Source organism: Malurus melanocephalus, unplaced genomic scaffold, assembly GCF_030028575.1.
Source record: "Malurus melanocephalus ecotype Western Australia unplaced genomic scaffold, MMel_1.1 scaffold_6, whole genome shotgun sequence".
NCBI classification, from domain to species: domain Eukaryota; kingdom Metazoa; phylum Chordata; class Aves; order Passeriformes; family Maluridae; genus Malurus; species Malurus melanocephalus.
Window position 1 is genome coordinate 3073361 of NW_026623238.1, and position 18499 is coordinate 3091859.

An 18499-nucleotide genomic window follows, 5' to 3' on the forward strand; every position below is an offset into this window, starting at 1 on the left:
AAGAAGGAAACAGACAGGGCTCTAATGTAGGTGCCAGTTCTTCTAAAACCTGTGTCTAAACTGTCTCAGTTCATTCCCATGCCTATAAAGCATTCACATGAGGACCTGATGCTATCCCCACACAGTTATTGTAGGAAATTAAAAAAAACAAGAATTCTTCAAGAATCAGTTAGTGACATGGAGAATGCTGCAGGGAACATTTCTTTACATAAATAAATACATAACATGAACATATGCATTTGTAATTTTATTTATGAAGCTTTAAGGCGTCGTTTTTCAACCCTTCCCATCTACAGAGGCTTAGGATGAGCTGCAGAAGTTGGGATATCTGTGCAATATTATGCTCACTCAAACAACTTACACTTTCCAATACATTCTCTTTCTTCAGGTGCTTGGATGTTTTCCTAGATGRGCCTGACAGTTGTCATCTTGAGGGCACTGGACAGGCTCAAAAAAGCAAACTCAGCCTGGGAGGGGGCTGTTCCAGCCCTGCAGCCACTTTCTTGAAAGTGTAGAGAAGAGGCACAAAATTCTATCAAGGCCCCATCCAATCATCCCAGCCATGGAGGCAGTGGCACCTGCCTTTTGCACAACAGAAATGTCACTCAGGTATTGATCCAAAAGGTGTGAAGTAATAACTAGGGAACATCCTTAACTTAAAAGGATTGAAACCCACAGCTCCAGCTCCCCAAGAGAGTAATTGCTCACACTGGATGGACACAATARGTGAACTTAGACTACACTCAGGCATGCCACATTAAAGAATGAAAGGAAGCAGAGAAGAAGCCTGATGATGAAGCCAGCTCAAGCCTAGTGGTAGGACAGTAGACCAAAACTGCGTAAAATTATTCTTCTCCCTTTACTTATTCCTGTTTTTATGTTTCACAACTGAGTCATGTATTAACACAGAGACAGGTCAGGAATACCCAGACAGAAGACAAAATCTAAGCAAAACAGTTCATGAGGTTAGGGGAAGAATAAAGACAATGAAGAATGAGACAAGACATAGGATGTAGATTACTAGTGGGAGAAATAAACAGCAAAAGTGAAAAAACAGAGGTTTGACCAGGGGAGGACAGCAGAGGAAGGAGAGAGGAGCAATGGCACCATCCCTGAGGGCATGTGGACAGGAAAAGGTTTGCTTTAGGTTGCCACAGTATCCAACTCCTCATAGAGGAGAAAAARTGAGCAGAAACAGCTTTTGTCCCCATTTTCTCACATATTAGATAAGTGACAGCCTCATTTAAAGGAGTTTCCAAGAATAAAGGGAAGACACTTGACTGCTTGCCCAGTTCCTCCCAATGCTGCAAGTATGACACCTCAAAAAGCAAGACAGAGCACAGCTGCCATCAGCAGGTGCCTATTKACCAGGACAACTTTGCTTAGATCCAGACCTCAAGCTAGCAAACATTAATTTTAAACAAACTCTTGGGTGGGATTTAACTCTTCTGGCTTAGGTGGTCAATCTGAGAAAAATCCCCCCGAGCCCCCTGTATGGCTGAGTCAGAGAAAGGCACCCTGGCCTAGGGATCCATTTCATCCCGACACAGAACAGAACAGGTGACTGACTCTGGAGGTGCCTGCTCATTGCCCAGTGTGACTGCTTCAGCCTGGCAGCTACATCAGGCTGGGTGAGGGGTGTCCAAGCATTGCTAATTAGCAAAATCAATCTACAGGAGGGCTAACAGCAGCCTGGTTCCTGCTGCAGTCACACATCAGCTTTCCCTTCTCTGTACTGGCACCAGTGATCCCATCATGAGCTAGCACAGGCTGCTATGCCAGCAGTAAGCTATTCCTCTACTTGTAATGCTGTTTTCTCAGTTGATTTAGTTCCTTGCTTCCTGGCAAGGGTAAAATGATCATCATTCCTGTGAAAAATTATGCCAGCCAAGAAAAGAAATGCCCTTGGCAGCAGCTGAGATAGCCTTCAGTGTGTTACAAAACTGTGCCCTTGCATGCCAGCAGCATACAGAAAACAGGAAGATGCTTAAGTGAAAGAATTCAAGGAACTAAATTCACCAGTAAAAAGAAAAAAAAAAAACCCACCACAAACACAAACAAATGCCCCCAAAAACCAACCTAGCACATAATTTGATGGGAACATTTTAAAAGATGGAGAAGTATGGCAAAATACCAGGCTGCAATGGAAAATAATAACCCACAAAAGATACAGAGCATAGGAAATATCATGACATCAGGCATTTTGKAATAGCATGCAAGCCACCAAGAGTTATGGAAAGAATCCAAGAGTGTTATCCTCAAATGACAAGGACATATTTCTTGGAATGATACCCTGAACATAACAAAACACCATAGTACATAAGCATGCATGRTCAAAATCTTGCATTTGAACTTTGAACAGTGTCAATGTTATTTCAACAAAAGGTTATTTTTATTYTTAGGCTGAGAGACCAACTAACACTCTACATGTAATCCTACATGATTCCACATGTGACTGCATCAGTGGACAAGGGAAGGGCTACAGACATCATTTACCTGGTCTTCTGTRAAGCCTTTGACATGGTRCCYCACAACATCATATTCTCTGAATTGGAGAGAGATGGATTTGATGAGTGTTAGACAGACAAGAAAGGGTTTGGACAACAGCTCAGCATCCTGATGGACATCAGTGACAAGTGGTGTCCCCTAGGAGTCCATATTGGAGCCAGAGTAATTAATATCTTCTATTAATGACATGAATTAAGGGATTGAGTGCACCCTCAGCAAATCTGCAGTTGTCACCAAGCTGAGTGGTGCAGTTGACACTCCTGCAGGACAAGATGCCATCAAGAGGGACCTGGACAAGCTCGAGAAGTGGCCCATGGGAATCTCATGAGGTTTAACAAGACCAAGTTCAAGGTGCTGCACCTGGGTCAGAGCAAACCCCGGTATCAATCCAGGCTGGAGGATGAACAGACCCAGAGCAGCCCTGCTGAGAAGGATTTGGGGGTGCTGCTGGGTGAGAGGACCCAGCCATGTGCCCTTGCAGCCTGGAGAGCCAAACGTGTCCTGGGCTGCATCCAAAGCAGTGGGGGCAGCAGGGAAGGGAGGGGATTCTGCCCCTCTGCTCTGCTCTGATGAGACCCCCCTGCAGTGCTGCGTCAGCTCTGGGTCCCAGCACAGGGAAGGACATGGAACTGTTGGAATGAGCCAGAGGAGCCCACCAAGATGATCAGAGGGATTGAGAACCTCGTCTATGAGGAAAGACTGAGAGAACTGGGATTCCTGTAGAAGAAAAGCTTTGGGGTCACCTAATTGCACTTCCAGTGCCTAAAAGGAGCCTAAAGGAAAGGTGTGCAGAGACTTTTTACAAGAGCATTTAGTCACAGGACTAYAGTGAATGGGTTCAAACTGAGAGCAGGTTTAGATTAGATACTGGGAAGAAATTCTTTACTGTGAGGGTGCTGAGGCACTGGAACASGCTGGCCAGAGAAGTTGTGGATGTCCCATCCCTGGAAGTGCTCAAGGCCAGGTTGGATGAGGCTTTGTTCAGCTGGATGTAGTGGAAGATGTCCCTGTCCATGGCTGGGGGGTTGGAATAGGATGATTGCAGAGGTCCCTTCCAATCCAGGCCATTCTATGATTCTGTAATATCTTCACTGGACAAGTGATAGGTGATCTCAATAGCAAAGGTACTACCCAATGTCCTTCTTTTCTTAGAGCCCTGACACACCTTTCCAAATGCAGATAAGGGAAAGAAGGCAAAAGAAAGGGGAACTTCTCAAACAAGCTGCCCAGGGTAACAGAAAATATATGGTTAGTACCCAGAAATAATTGTAAAAGCAAAATGCGGTGGGAAAATAAACAGTTTTCTATGTGTCTGATGTGACTTAGTTGAAGCACACACAAAGACAYTCGATTCCTGCAGATAACTAGACATTAACAAAGTTCTAAGAACTCAAATTATTCTTACACTAGTATGCTACAGCAGACTTTCACTAATCAGTCTATATCATTGGCAATAGTCATGATCCAACATAAAAGCTATACCAAAAGGAACTCAGTTGAAAGAGGCAARAGCTCCCAGAGCAGTTCTTACACATAGCACAACTCATGCACTCAAAATCCTTTACCATGTTCAAYGCAGTGGTTGACAAATATCTTTAAAATTTGAGCAGAGGCACAAGGGATTGCATGCAGTTTGAGATACTTTTGACAATCTCATCTCATTTTGAAAAAATGAATTCAGAAAAAACAGATGGAATGTGTAGAAAACAATTTCCAAGCAAGGGTSTTTACCTGAATTCATATAAACTGAAGGTGTTACTTCCCTTTAACCGTATATTGTGATGCTTCTGCTATCAAAAGATTTTTGAGGATGACAACCCCCTTTGAAAATTTTTCATTAAAGTCCTTTCATCTAACCAACTTCCCTCAGAGATTTCTGTATTTTAATAATGTGCATTTCTAGGGAATAGTATGACAAGCTATGTTAAGTAAGGGATAACTACCGGCATTTCCACCTGCTTTGGTACTCAGCAAATTCTCTAACAATAGCAGCAGATGTACCTTTCACACAGCTAGAACAYGACCAGAGGGCAGCTGTGCACAAATTAAGAAGCTGCAGAACAGCTAAGCAGTGATCACTTGAACCTCCACATATGTCTGCTCAGAATTTATAGGGCACTTACAGGAGCAAAAACTAATTCTACTGCTCTGATTGTGCAGTAAAATAAAAGGTTTCAGTGGTGTTAAAGARTGCACTGACCTGAAATCCCAACATCTGCCAGCTGACTTAAAGAATGAACAACTAAACCAAGACTTGYTGCAGTTACTCAGTGCAGCCAAAGAGATACAGGGGCATCAGTTCTACACAAATCAGAAACTCCATGTACTCAACTCTGTAGTTGTAATGTTTAGTGTCATCTTCCCTAAAATCAAGAAAYGGTGTGAATGTAATCACTTGTACATTAAGTGTGAATAGGAAAATGTTTAAATACAGAATTGCTTAGGAGACAGACTGTCGGATGTGATGGGTTGACCTTGGCCAGATGCCAGCTGCCCACCAAGCCACCCTGAGAGTTTTATATAACAGTCATAAAAAGTAGAGAGCGGCAATAGAAACATTTTGATACTCCACAATTATATAAAAGGCAATTTTGACATATCATATATCRTATCATCAAATGGGCTGGGCTGGAAGGGACCTTAAAGACCATCTGGTTCCAACCCCTCTTGCAACGGGCAGGGAGAGTTTCCACTAGACCCAGCTGCTCAGAGCTCCAACCTGGCCTTGAACACTTCCAGGTTTGGGGCACCCACAACTCCCCTGGGCTGCCTGTTCCAGTGACTCACAGTAAAGAATATTTTTCTAATATCTAATTTAAACCTCCTTTCTTTCAGTTTGAATCCCTATCCCCTGTCCTGTCACTACATGCCCTTATAAAATCTCCTTYTCCATCTTTCCTGTAAGTTCCCTTCAGACACTGGAAGGTTGCAATTAGGTCACCCCAAAGCCTTCTCTCCTGGCTGAGCAAAACCAATTTGTGAAGATATTAAACAGCAAACGTAGATAATCTCCAATGAAGATGTTTTTCAGCTGCAGCTCATAGCATGRCTCTCATCACATCATCTCACTTCATCTCTCCATTAACTTTAAACTGCAAGTTCATTGCACAGCTTGAGAGAAACACTGCGAATGCACCTGTAGGTGCTGCTGACAGMTTGAGCACCCTGGAGTCTCAGAATGCACCATCAGTCCTTTTCTTGCTCTGCCACATGTTCTCAGTACTGGTTTCCTAAAARGTAACTCCACTCCAATGAGCCATCAGAGACCTGTTTTCTCATTGACACCATTCTGACAAGAAAGCTCATTGACACACATTTTTCTTTTCCTATGTAATAAGATTTCTTTTTTCTGTTTCCTGTGCTAGGCCTTCATTACATTCTTGTCTGATGTTTTTAAATTGATTAGCTATAATTACTGTGCCATCTAACATTGTCAGTTCTTTCACAACAATTTTTTAAAGCTCTTTAATTCCCAAAATTCAAAAGATTTCTTACAAAACTTTCTCTGATGATAATAAAAAATTCTGCTTGTAAGTAGAAAAAAAAATTATACAATCACTTATATCATTTTGTCCCCCTAAAAAGCAGACCGACGCTGGCATTTAAACCAGATGGAGATCAAATCAACATCTCATCCATGGTCTCCTGGAGGCCCATAAACTATTTCTAAAGAGTCCACTAAAGATAAATAAATGCATTCCTATTGTCAGCAAGTTCAAGTATCTGCTAAAATTGTCAGCACCATCACAGGAAATTTTGGGATGATCTACAACGAAGCCTGAAAATCACTGAAATTTAACTGAAAATCTTAGAGTATTGTCTGTAGGATCTTTTAATTGTTATTATTCATGCTTATTCTGCAATTAGCAAACAGGACAAAAAGAAAATAATCACAGAGAGCCATACTTAAACCAGACAAAGAGGCACTGGGAATTTAAGCACATCTATGGAYGCAGCTTCATTCTTTAAGGTCCCTACTCAAACAACAGCCAAAGCTGAAGCAGTTTCTCTTTCCATTCTCCATTCTTTGCCCCCATTCTTCACCTCTAAACTAAGTGCAAGCTGCTTAAGTTCAACACTGACAACCTCTGAATCTCTCTCTGCGGCCTCATCCCAAGTTCAAACAAAGCAACCAAAACCATCTCCTTACAATTCAGACATCTTAAGAGGTAGGAAGTTCCTGAAGTTTCATTGGAAAACTTGAGTGCCTAAGCTTTTCTTACTGCACAGACCAGAGATGGTCAACATCTTGCCTGAAGAGAGTAACAAGACACTCTTCTCCCAACTAGCCCATTTCCATCAAGGAAATATATCCAAAATCATTCAGTCTCCTCTAAGCACACCAAATTACTATGCTGATGAGTAAAAATGGCACCTTTTCAGCAGATGGGAGGTGGACTTTGGAGCAGTGCAATGAGCTGCATTTAGACCTTCTCTTTCTCGGGTAAGTGGTTGTTATGCCAGTTGTTGTGTGGCATCTGGGTGGCAGCAGTCTATTTTTCAAAGAGAACTGCAGAAAACTTTCCTCAGAGCCATTTTTCAAAGTATCCATGCCTGAAGAACAACTCAGCACACATATTCAAGGTAYATTTCCACCTTCCAGAACTCCAGTTCCTGCAGGCACTTGGCACTGAAGACAGGGAATTGATTCACCTCCACATCCAGCAGAGAGAACCATGGAGCATCTCTCTCAAGCAATTTTGATATGGTTGCTGTGGCCATCACACACTTGTCTGACTGTGGTGAGTCACTTTCTTCAGCACTTAGCACTCCTCCACTCACTCTGTATTGCACATAAACATTGCCTGCTCTTGGTCTGGAGTCTGGTATCCAACTTGCAGCACTGTGAATCTCTTCATTGGTGTCTGTGTTTTGTTCACGTGCYGTTGGACTAGATCTTTAGAAGTCCCTTCCAACTCAAAACATTCCATGAWTCAGTGCAGAAGGAAACCAGTGCAACCCTAAAACTCCTCACCATTTGTGTTACTACTCCTGGCCTGCAGGACACCCTATGGACCTCCTAACCAATCTCCCGATCCAGTTTTGAGGAAGCAGCATCCAAGGAGTYCCAGAAGCTAAGGATCCTTGGATCCTAAGGAAAAATGAAGAGACTGGTGCACTGATGAAGAGCTCAAACAGACCCACGCTTCTTTTTTTGGCTGCAGACATTTTATGCAATTATAGGCAAATGACTCAGGACTAGATTTTTCTGAAGAGGCACTTAGACGGGTGAGATGATACCTAGCTGGCTTTTCAAAACCACCTCTTTCTAAAGCTTCAGGCTCCTAGTAGGTTTTTTTTCCTCTGGGCTTAAGAGTTCTTAAAAGATCTTAAAATCCAACTACATTYCCTTGCATTTTTCAATTCCAAATAAATAAAATGGAACACGTTCAGTGCAAAAGTCAGAAGAAGCATTAACAAAGCCTTAGAAATGTCATTATATGTTCTCTCTCTTGTACAGGTGWTTGCATGGCTAAAAATGTTTTAAACCATCTGCTGACACTCTCTTGAAGGGTCATGCTTTCATGGCCAAAAATCAGGATGGCCTGTGGCTTATCTGCAAACCAGAGGGAAGCCCTCGAATTTTAAGAAGCTGCCAAGTAGTTATCATCCAGTTAGTGCTTTACAAGCCCAGTCTGTGCCTCTTTCACAAGACTATCTTTTCCAAAATCCATCCTCACACTCCTTTTATCAAGTGAAATTAAAATAGCAAGACCCTGACACAGGCTTACGGGAAGCATGGTTCAGCTGTGAAGTTCAGCCAGTAGTGAAATTCAATGCAAAGCACAAACTACACTTCCCAAGAGACACCATGAGAATATTTTTGGCTAAATTCTCCTGGTTTTCAGCCAAAATAATCTGACAAAAGAACTGAACTATCCCACAAAACTGACACTTTTCTTYAAAAAGCTACTCTGCCAAAAGTCTTCCTACTTCAAAAGGATTCTGGTTCAAGAATTTTTGGACAGCCCTAGAGATGACTAAAAAGAGCTTTAGAARCAGTGTAAAATCACTCAAAATAATCAGAAAAAAATAGCCTTGAACATAATGTACAATTAGAAATCACATAGTAGATTTCTGCTTCCACAGTGCAATTCTCTGTTGACTCTAGGACTATGACATGTTTAAAATGCTATTTTGACTATGAATTTAAGTTACATGCTCTCCTTCATGCATTAATTAAAACAATAATTTCATTTTAACAGATACATCTAAGAATTTTACAAAAGACAGTCCAAACATTTTTAAAAGGAATACTTTTTGTATTTTGTACTTGAAAGTCTTACTTCTTGTCTGTAACATTGGCACACCTTATTTATGCTGCATCAGTAACATAATAAAATTTTAGGGATAGCATCATTGTTATGAGTGAGACCYTTAAATCAGTGTTTGTTTTCTATTTTCTTACTACTATAATGCCTTAAATGTCCATGATCACATAAATGATCATGCAGATATGAAATACAAAGATCTTAGCAACAGAGAGGAAAACATAGGGCAACAGTTTTTATATTTGCCACATTTTAAAAATCTTTTGACGCCCAGGAGTCAAAGTCATAGTATTCCCAGTCCAGCTGCACTGTTTCACTGCATGGCAAGTAAAGTTAAGTGTTTAAGTTCTTCACAGCAATTTGATTTTGCTAGAAAACAATCCACCTCCAAAATTTCTGGAGGTACTGCCTCTACTRAACAYACATGTATGCACAGAGGTCAGAATRGAAATTTGCAAGTCCCTTATGAATCCCACTTTTCACAGCTCATACCTGAAAAGCAGGCAGTGCCCTTCTGCTTACTGAAGCATGGCTTACTCTCAGATTCCTGTTCACGTGCACCAAGATTTTGTATTGTTATACATCTTTATATCTCACTAAGGATTTTTGCATAGTACTACTTCCAATGTGATTTGGTTTTCACTGAGATTGCTTTTAATTATCCAGTGGTGTAATTCCAGCCCTCATATATTTCACTGCTGCAATGCCARTCTTCATTCACTACTCTGCAGCTGTATTAAAAGATCACTTCTTAGAGTCAAAAACAGACAACTGCCTGTATCTGTTACCAGAAATTATAATTCATGAACGAACTAAAAGAAGTTTCAATTGCAGGAAAAGTTAAAATTCATGTGCTATGCCCTGTTAAAAGGAAAGTGAGCTCTTCCAATTGCATTTGTACATTTTAAATAGAACCCCCTAAACTAAACTAAACTGGAATTCAGTGATCTCACCCACATGGGTACTTCTCAATAGAAAGCTCCAACGTTATCCAAGAAAGTAAAGCCAGTTCTTTTTTCCTTTACCTTCCCCTATTATTTGKGTATTGTCAATCATATTTTCCCATMTACAAAGCCCCTAACAAACATCCAGACTTTTCTCTACATGTTTTTACAGAGTGAAAGCATAAAAGTCTCTTACCTTATGGCTGCTGAGAGAATGGGAACTGCAGAACGCTGTGTGCCTGCAGGGACACTGCACAGATGAACCTCATTGCTGCTGTTTACAGAAGTCTGACAGTTTTTAATTTGAAAAGAGGTTGTCTTTTGCTTTTCGACAGTTCAACAAATCAGACAAAACAGTTGCAAGTGTTATCTGTAAACAGCTTCCTGTTTGAAATAGATCAGCTGTCCTGCAGGACAATAATTAGGGAAGAAGTGTGGGAAAACTGAAGAGGTCCATGATGTAAGCTTTTTATTTTGGGAATGTACTTTTTTGGGAATGCACTCTTACTTTCCCCTCCTCCTCTCTAGCAGAGAACCCCTTTTTAACCATTTACATCTATTCAGCTCTAAGCCATGCATGCACACTGCCCCAGCACAACACTTTTCTTGCTTTGCTTCAGCCAATATGGAAACACATGAAATGCAGYGCTGAATGTGAATATCTTGCGTGGATAATTAACACGCTCTCTTCTTACTGAAATTCTCTCCATTCTTGCAGCATTCTTGACCTGAGTAAAATGTGTGACTGTTTCAGAGCCATGTCTGAACACCTCACAACAATGTAAAYGCTAATTTATCCACATGACAGGCATCTTCACAAAATTTTGCRTTTGTTTTTTCTTTTTAGACACCTTTTGATAGCACTTTAATGTTTTTTCATTATAGCTTCTAAATAGTTGTACAATTCTGGGTTTTACCTTAATCAGCTAGATTAGTTTGAGGCCTGGATAAACTACAGTACTCCACATATGTTCGAACAGCAAAAAACTGGGGCCAGCTGATTCTGGGAAGTGGGATTTTGAGAACACCCCCCTCAGTTACAGCAGTTTATATTTCAACAGATACAAATGGCTKCACTCTCAATTTCCAGGGCAAGTAGAGAGTGATTATGACTATACCAATTAATAYCCTCCAATGAAAGGCTGCTACATTTATAAGACTGTAGCTCTGATAGCTACAAAAAAAGCTTGTGAATCATTTGTCTCCATCCATCTTGTGCCAGTGTACCCCACTCCCAGTTTTTCCATGTAAGGTTTGAGGGGTCATGCTATAAGTGAGCACCCAGTGGGGAGCTGGGGTAACCCCCAATATGAAACCCCTTATTGGAAAGCCAGGACAGGAGCTAAGGGCAGCAGCACAAGGCTCCTTTCCATTATCCCACTGTCCCAAGATCAGGAAGTATCAGAACACAGAAAAGGTTTTAGATTGAGGGGGTAGAGAAAGCTGCAATAGAATTGTGTGTTCACTTCTTTATCAGATCTTTTTTGAGGTGTAGGCCCACTCCATTGAGAATTTCATGCTGTGGTGGGGCTTGCAGCACAAGCTGATGACACACATTAGCAATCAAGTCTCTTCCTGCTTTGCTCACGACATTACACACCCTCGCTCCCAGCACAAATCTCTCCTTAAGCCTGTGGTGTGCAGCCTCCTTGCCCACAACAGCTCCTKTTTTTCCAGCCCACAGCACAGCACACACTGACCAGCACTGATGGCAAAGACAAAAACAGGTACAAAAAGAGATACTGATKCCTCATACTCAAGACTCCCTGTGGACTACTTTCACAAAGGTTTCCATGTTGGACTGGAACCAAGCTGTCCTCCTCCATTGCTATGGACTTCTGTATTTTAATACACACTAAATGGTCATGAAAAGTCAAGAAGCAATGATCGCTTCCTCAGTAAAGAATGGGCAAAATGGTAGAATGTGAATGTAACTATGCAAGGACCACRCAACTCTAACTTTAAAGTTAATTTTTTTATGCATACAAGCCCCATCAGCCAGTGGGAGCAGAAGCCAATTAGCAGGACGGGGCCCTTGCAGCATTCTGTTGGCAGCAACTTGCCAAGACAAACATTTTATGTAAAGAATGCAGCAAAGTGACTGTAGTCCAAGCCTTTGAAGATCATATTACCATGGCAAAGACAACTCCATTTACATACACATCTACTCTCCCTGTAAACACAGGCAAATAACTTTGAGGCCAGAAACAGAATTCAGTGGAGAAATAGAGCCATTCAAGGAAAGTTAGTAGAAAAATGGGAAAAGCAGAAGTGAAAACATAAACTACCAGAATTCAAAAGGAAAGGGCAAACACTATAAATGCAGTGAAAGTGCTTTCTCTAGGAAACGGGAAAATAAGTTACATGGTTTTCTTTCACATGAGAGCAAAAGGCATAGTCCCCCTACAGAATGGCATAAGTAACCTTTTTCCACCCCAAAAACCAACTGGAAATTGTGTAGATATATTGGTGCATCATCTAAATCAGGTTACTCTGTGCAAAGTGGGGTACTGATGCATGGACCATGGGGGAGCAGCTTAGGTCACCACCAGGCCACAACAGCTATTGGTTATCAAGTTCTTTATTCTGTTAAAATGCCTGTCTAGGACACTGTAGCACTTGAGGAGCTGATTCACAAGACTTTGAGCGATCCTTGCTAGATGGAGGGACAGCCTTCAGAGGCCATGGCATCCCWGCACAGAGGAACAAGAAGCTCCTGGACAAACACAGAAAGGAAGCCTGCAGAGGGTGGAWGCAAGAACRGCTTACCTGGGAGGAATAGAGATTGTCTGAGCAAACAGGAATCATAGTGGGAAAGCTAACATGCCCTGAAAGAATTAAATCTGGCCCTGGGGCATCAGAGGCAACAAGAAAAGCTTCTTTGGGTACACCAGTGATAAAAGGAAGGCTAAGGAAAATGTGAGTCCTCTCTGCAAGGAAACAGGAGACCTGTTTGAYAGGCTTGAGASATGGRCCTGTGCAAACCTCATGAAATTCAGCAATGCCAARTGCAAGGGGTTGCAACYRGGTTGGGGCAATCCYAAGCATAAACACAGACTGGGCAGAGAATGGATGAAGAACAGCCCTGAGAAGAACCTGGGGGTGTTGGTTGAGAAGCTCAACATGACCTGGCCACRTGCACTTGCAGCCCAGAAWTCCARYCACATCCTGSGCTGCATCAAAAGYAGCTTGGCCAGCAGATAATGATTCTGTCATCCAAAAGATTCTGTCCCTCTACTCATCTCACATGAGAGCCCRKCTGYAGTGCTGCATCCAGCTCTGAGACCCCCAACATTAGAAAAATGGGGACCTGCTGGAATGAGTCTGGAGCAGGGCTACAAACATGATCAGAGCTGGGCTGGGGCAGCTTTCTAATGAACACAGGCTGAAAGAGTCAGACTTCTYCAGCCTGGAGAAGGCTCTGGAGAGACTTTAGAGCACCCACCATTACCTAAAGGGGGCTAGGGCTAGAAGAAAGCTGGAAGAGGGACTTTTTACAAGGACAAGTGTAGTGATAGGACAAGGCAGAAAGGCTTTAATCTGAAAAAAGGGCAGGTTTATATTACATACCATTAATTCTTTACTGTGAGAGTGGTCAGACACTAGAACAGGTTTCCCTGAGAAGTTGTGGATCCCTGCAGGTGCTCAAGGTTGGGTGGGATGGGGCTTTAAACAACCTTATCTAGTGGAAGGTATCCCTGCCCACAGCAATGGGCCAAGACTAAATCATCCTTAAGGTCCCTTGAAATCCAAACCATTTTATGTTTCTATACAGCAAGACACCAACTACCATAGACTGACCCACTACCCAATTTTTCCTCAGCCTTCAAAATCAGGTTAAATACCGCATTGACACAACTACAGGTAGAAGTCTTGAATTGAAACCAAAGAAAAAACCATGAAGACAAAATCCAACTGGCTGTAAAAGGACAATAAAAAGTTTTTAGAAAACAAGAAAAAAACCACACTAGCACATTTTAGGAGCATCCAGGCAATTTTTTCTATTCTTTGCATGGTCAGTTGGTTATCTTTGTGTCTGTAAGAGGATTAAACACAATACCTATTTAAAAACACTATGGCTTTTAAAAGTCTTAAGAGAAGATGACAAGGTCCTGATTCTCCCTTTGGTTTAGCAAAGMATCCAATGGTATCAGCATTTCCAAATCAGATTTTTCCAAAGAATGAAAATATCCAATACTTAAACTTSTTAAGAAATCAGAATCTAAGCTCARTTTCTGGAGCTCAGTTTATTGCAGGCGATCGCAAATGCTGTTCTTAGTGTTAGCGTAACACTAACTAGTAACTGCCTCACTAACCAGCCCTTACTAAGCCTCCGAGGGCACTCCCAAGTCTTCTAAAAGTGGCAAGGAGATGCAGCAGATGCAGGACTCCTCCATGGTACAGACATGCAAACAAGCACRCTGAGTGCAACCCCTCCTCTGCTCTCGGAGCAGCAGTGATACACCCCATTCCCTTTGCTTCACATAACAGTAACTCTTTAGCCAAGAAAATAGCAAACAACTTTACTAAGCATAAAGGCAATCCTGGTAAAACTCAGCCTGTAGATCTGTCCCTGTGAAGATATCCATCTGCCACCTGCACCTCTTCTTAGCACAGCCCTAGCACTTCTGCCCTCTGTGGACACACAGCAGAAGCTCTCCTTACCACCTCTTCTGTGAAATGCACGAGTKGTATGGTGGGAAAGATCTGTGTGGTCACAGCAGCACAGGATTAACTCTGCAACTGTATAAAATCTGGYTTTCAGCTTCATTAGTGATGTTGCACTTTTTTTTTTTTAATAAAATTTAAGAGCAGCATTCACAACAACTGTAGTGTTTTTTCTGTTACTCTAACACTGGAATAATCTCCTCAGTGCTTGGATTTATTCTATCTTTGCTGCTCCAGGGGCAGATCACAACTGAGYCACACATATTAACTCAATAACCAAYAATTAAAAACTTCAGCTATTAATCATTTCGCAATACCAAGCAGCAACTGCATGTTGCTAAGCTTAAGAATGATTTTCCTGAAAACAAGAAAGAGTAACTGGAATGTAGAAGAGGGAATACATGAACTCACAGACTTCACAAATCCAACAAACTTTCCTCTTGATGGCAACACATAAAGTCCTATCTCTCTATAGGGAACACAGCACTAGTACAAAGACATTCAGTCAGMAGTGTTTTCACACAAGCACCCTCAAGGCAGGCAGCACGGGCAGGCAAAGGCACTCCTTAAACAGCAGTGAACGATTAACATTGATCAGTGCTGCAGTCAGCCCCTATATGGGACAGGAAAACTCACACTCCTGCAGCCTGACCACCAGCCTTCTTTTTATGAGGCTTCATAACTTTCTGTAATCAACGTCCTCTTTTTTCTGTCATTCTGATAAAATGTCTAGAGGCCTAGATAGCACAYCCCACAAACTGGAAAAGGATTAGCTTTTCAGCATTGCTCTGATGTTCAGATGCAATTGAGAATCAAACTCAGACCTCCCACCTGGAAAATTTAGAAAAAAACCAAAGGAATAGGAAATAGATTATTTCAGTCCACAATGAAGGGGTGATAGGATTTTCTTTAAATGCTGCTTGGCATGAGATCACTGAAACTCACCAGCTGTTCCCACTTACACTCAAGAGGGGCTACTCAGACAYGATGTTATCATTTATCAAGTTACCCTGTTAATACAAGATAGGTCAAGCACTTACCACCCAAAACCTCAAGCAAGTTCTGCTACACTAGAATTGTGACACATCTACAGACCTTTTCCAAGAAAAGTCACTAGGGATCAGTCTTCCTCATAGGCAGAAATATTTGAAGATATTTGTGAAAGGATTMATATGAAATCAACAACTGAAGCTCKAATATCAGATGGAGGTCTCATGAGCACTTAAAAGATGTCAAGCCCTTGCTTCTCATTTGGAGCTACTACAGGAAAACAACTTCAATATATGGCTGTCTCTCCACATTGATACTGTCCACATATTGCCACGGCAGTCTTAGTACAGAATGCCCCACCACACTTCCACCCAGAGCAGCTGATAAAGCTYGTGGTGAATCACATGTTCAGAGTTCAACTGTGCCAGCATATGAAAGGTATAGGAAAAGTCTAGCATCATCTCACATGGAGTCTGCTTAGGTTAAGGTAGCATTTGACACCAGCATTCCAGCAGCCTCATTAGCACTTGACCAGATGGCATCAACTGACTTTCCAGATTGCAGGCATGCACTTGGTATGCTTGTCAAGGGACAGAGGGAGTTGTCTGACTCTATCACTGACACAAACACACAAGGGAGTCTGTGAATAAAGGTAAACTAAGCCCAAAGCCTTTTGCAAACACACAGCTTTGTACTTTTCTGCCACAAAGTCACCTTTCCTTGTAGCTTACTTTATGTAAAAACCATGAAGMGCTTTGACAGCATTATCCTTTCCCTCAAAGTTGCTTATGGGGCCATCATGAGCCTTTGAATATCATATAGTTCAAGAGGGCTTGCAACAAGAGCAAAGAAAAATCCATAGCCAGCTGGCAATGCCTGGGAACATTTGCAATCTTTACATTCAGTTTACTAGATTTCTCCTCCTGTGTTTACCCCCTCCCAGTCCTTCAAAAGAAACTCAACTGACATTTTTATTATTATGAAGAGATGAATCCTGAGTTACATTTCACAATGAAACAGAAAATGCTGTCTAGCAAAGCCTGCTGTCTGTGGATCACCTCTCCTTGCAGAGGTTACACAGCCCCAGCAGACCCACCAGCCTGTCACTAAAGGTAGTTAACATCTGTGAAGTCTCCAAATACTCCCCAAGCTGCTTCTTMCAGCCCACATCAGCCAAAGTTTATTCACACAAGCTGCCATCTGTGACTGTTGTAGTGGGAAGCTTACTAATGGGTCTGACTCAAGACTAGATTTTTGGGGAACAAGAGGGGGTGGCATTTTTAATCTGAGTAATACCCATTTTCGCATTGAAAACTTGATTTCAGAAGTTATGGCACCCTGTCTGCAAGACCTTTTACAATTATTCTCCACACAAGCAGCCAGGATCTGTGGTTATTATATGCCTACTAGTCCTCTATTCTAAGGGAAGCTGATGAATTCACTTCTGCTGAATCATCCAAGATGAACAATAAACAGTCAAGGAATAAATACAGAATAAATTTATACTCCAGAGACAGAAATTTSAAAAGGAGATAGGAAAAGGCCTAAGGGTAAACAAACTTCTTCAAAGATACAGCCCACTTTTTGTGCGAATATTCAAGCCTTGTCAGCAAGTAACAGGAAGTTTACTATTTGCAACAGGGCATGGTTTCATTCTCTTTGCATTCTCAGCACCAAAAGCAAAGGGCTCTCTGTCCTGCCCTAGTAGGTCATGTCACTTTTAAAGTCTTTCATTTTTTCAATGCAAAAGCAATGCAGAACTTGTTTTAGCCTTTTAGCTGTCCAGAGCTAAAGAAGAGGTCAAATGGGAAGCAATCAAAACTACTRTAAATGGAAAAAGGAAGTAAAGGTGCAAAGGCCCTCAGTGAGTGGCACTYGTCCTCCATCTGCTCTCAGGCAGAAAAATGCAAATCAACTGCTCCTTCACACAACTGGTTCCCAATTTAGCTCCCCACTTAATAGTGACTCCRTAATTAGTTGTCTTTTACTGTGTAAAACATTAATCCTAGTACTATGTTTAGTACAACAAAGTACTAAATTCTTATCATTTGCWCAGAACTTCACATGCTCAACTCCATGCTCCTCTCTGAGCTTGCATAAAGTGGTCCTAAACATAGACACTGAAGTAAAAAAATCTACTGTTTCTGGGATCTTTCAGCTTTCCCTTATCACCAAGCATGCACAAAATTATGTTAAAATACTATCTAAAAAAATCCTAATTTTTTGAGAGCAAGATCAATACCTAAAAAAACTTAGTTTTTATCCAGTAATATAGTCAAGCACTCCRAAGTATAAAATTCTTCCTATTTAGTCTGATAAAGGTGAAAAGCTAGAGTCTGCCTTTAGGTAAGAACTAGTAAGAAATGTTGCCTTTTAGAGCAAAATATTYAACCTATACCTCCCACAATATATTTCCTAGAAATTCAAACCCCTTATCCAGATGTAATTTATTTCATAAGTCACACACCACCTGCTAGTTGACTTCTTCCAGTGTCAGGAACTTGTAGGTTTCCCACCAGTACCTATCTGCAAAACTCAGGAGTTCCACTGCTCTACAGCAATTCTCCATATTCTCCCCACAAGGTGAGATTTGGAATACACAGATTTTTCRTTACAAATTCTTTTTTGCAGACTCWGGACTCTTTTGTCCAATTGTGTTGCAACAGTGTCAAGAAAATACTAAGAGGGCTACCATTAAAATGCTGGGGACTTAATACTTTGATACACAAGTGTGACTCTCCAGAGTGGCAAAGTCCTATGAACCAGTTAATCCCCATCTGCGTTTATGGAATTCAAAATTTAAATGAAATCACTCTGTTATATGAAGAGTTGTTTATTCAGCCATTTTTTGCATTTTACAGCTGGAATTCTGGAAATTCAAACACCACATCCTTGCCTGTGAGCTTCTTGTACACACCAGAAAATGTTTCCACCTGTGAAGACAAATAAATATTACTTATAGATGCTGTGTAAACAAGTAACTCTAAGTTAACATACAATAAGTTACAATATTTGCCRGTGTAGGCCAATTATTTTCTTCTAGATTAGGGCAGTGAAGGATTTACACAAAAAACACATTTCCTGTAGACCATTTGGACCCTCTTTGATTTGCAACCA

General features: G+C 41.4%; 2 protein-coding genes across 3 annotated transcripts in view; both read right to left on the minus strand.

Annotated features, from left to right (window-relative positions):
- The window catches only part of COLEC11 (collectin subfamily member 11), a 35359-nt gene extending 25236 nt beyond the window's left edge, over positions 1–10123 (minus strand). Inside the window, exon 1 of one of the 2 annotated variants that reach the window (XM_057371719.1) lies at positions 9921–10123. The gene's annotated coding sequence lies outside the window, so the exon portion shown is untranslated. The remainder of the gene's footprint in view (positions 1–9920) is intronic. The other variant, XM_057371727.1, reaches the window with a different exon arrangement.
- An 8072-nt stretch (positions 10124–18195) lies between these two features.
- RPS7 (ribosomal protein S7) overlaps positions 18196–18499 on the minus strand; it is a 6938-nt gene continuing 6634 nt past the window's right edge. Inside the window, exon 7 of the mRNA XM_057371740.1 lies at positions 18196–18315. Within this exon, the coding sequence (XP_057227723.1) occupies positions 18238–18315 (78 nt within the window). The 3' untranslated portion in view covers positions 18196–18237. The remainder of the gene's footprint in view (positions 18316–18499) is intronic.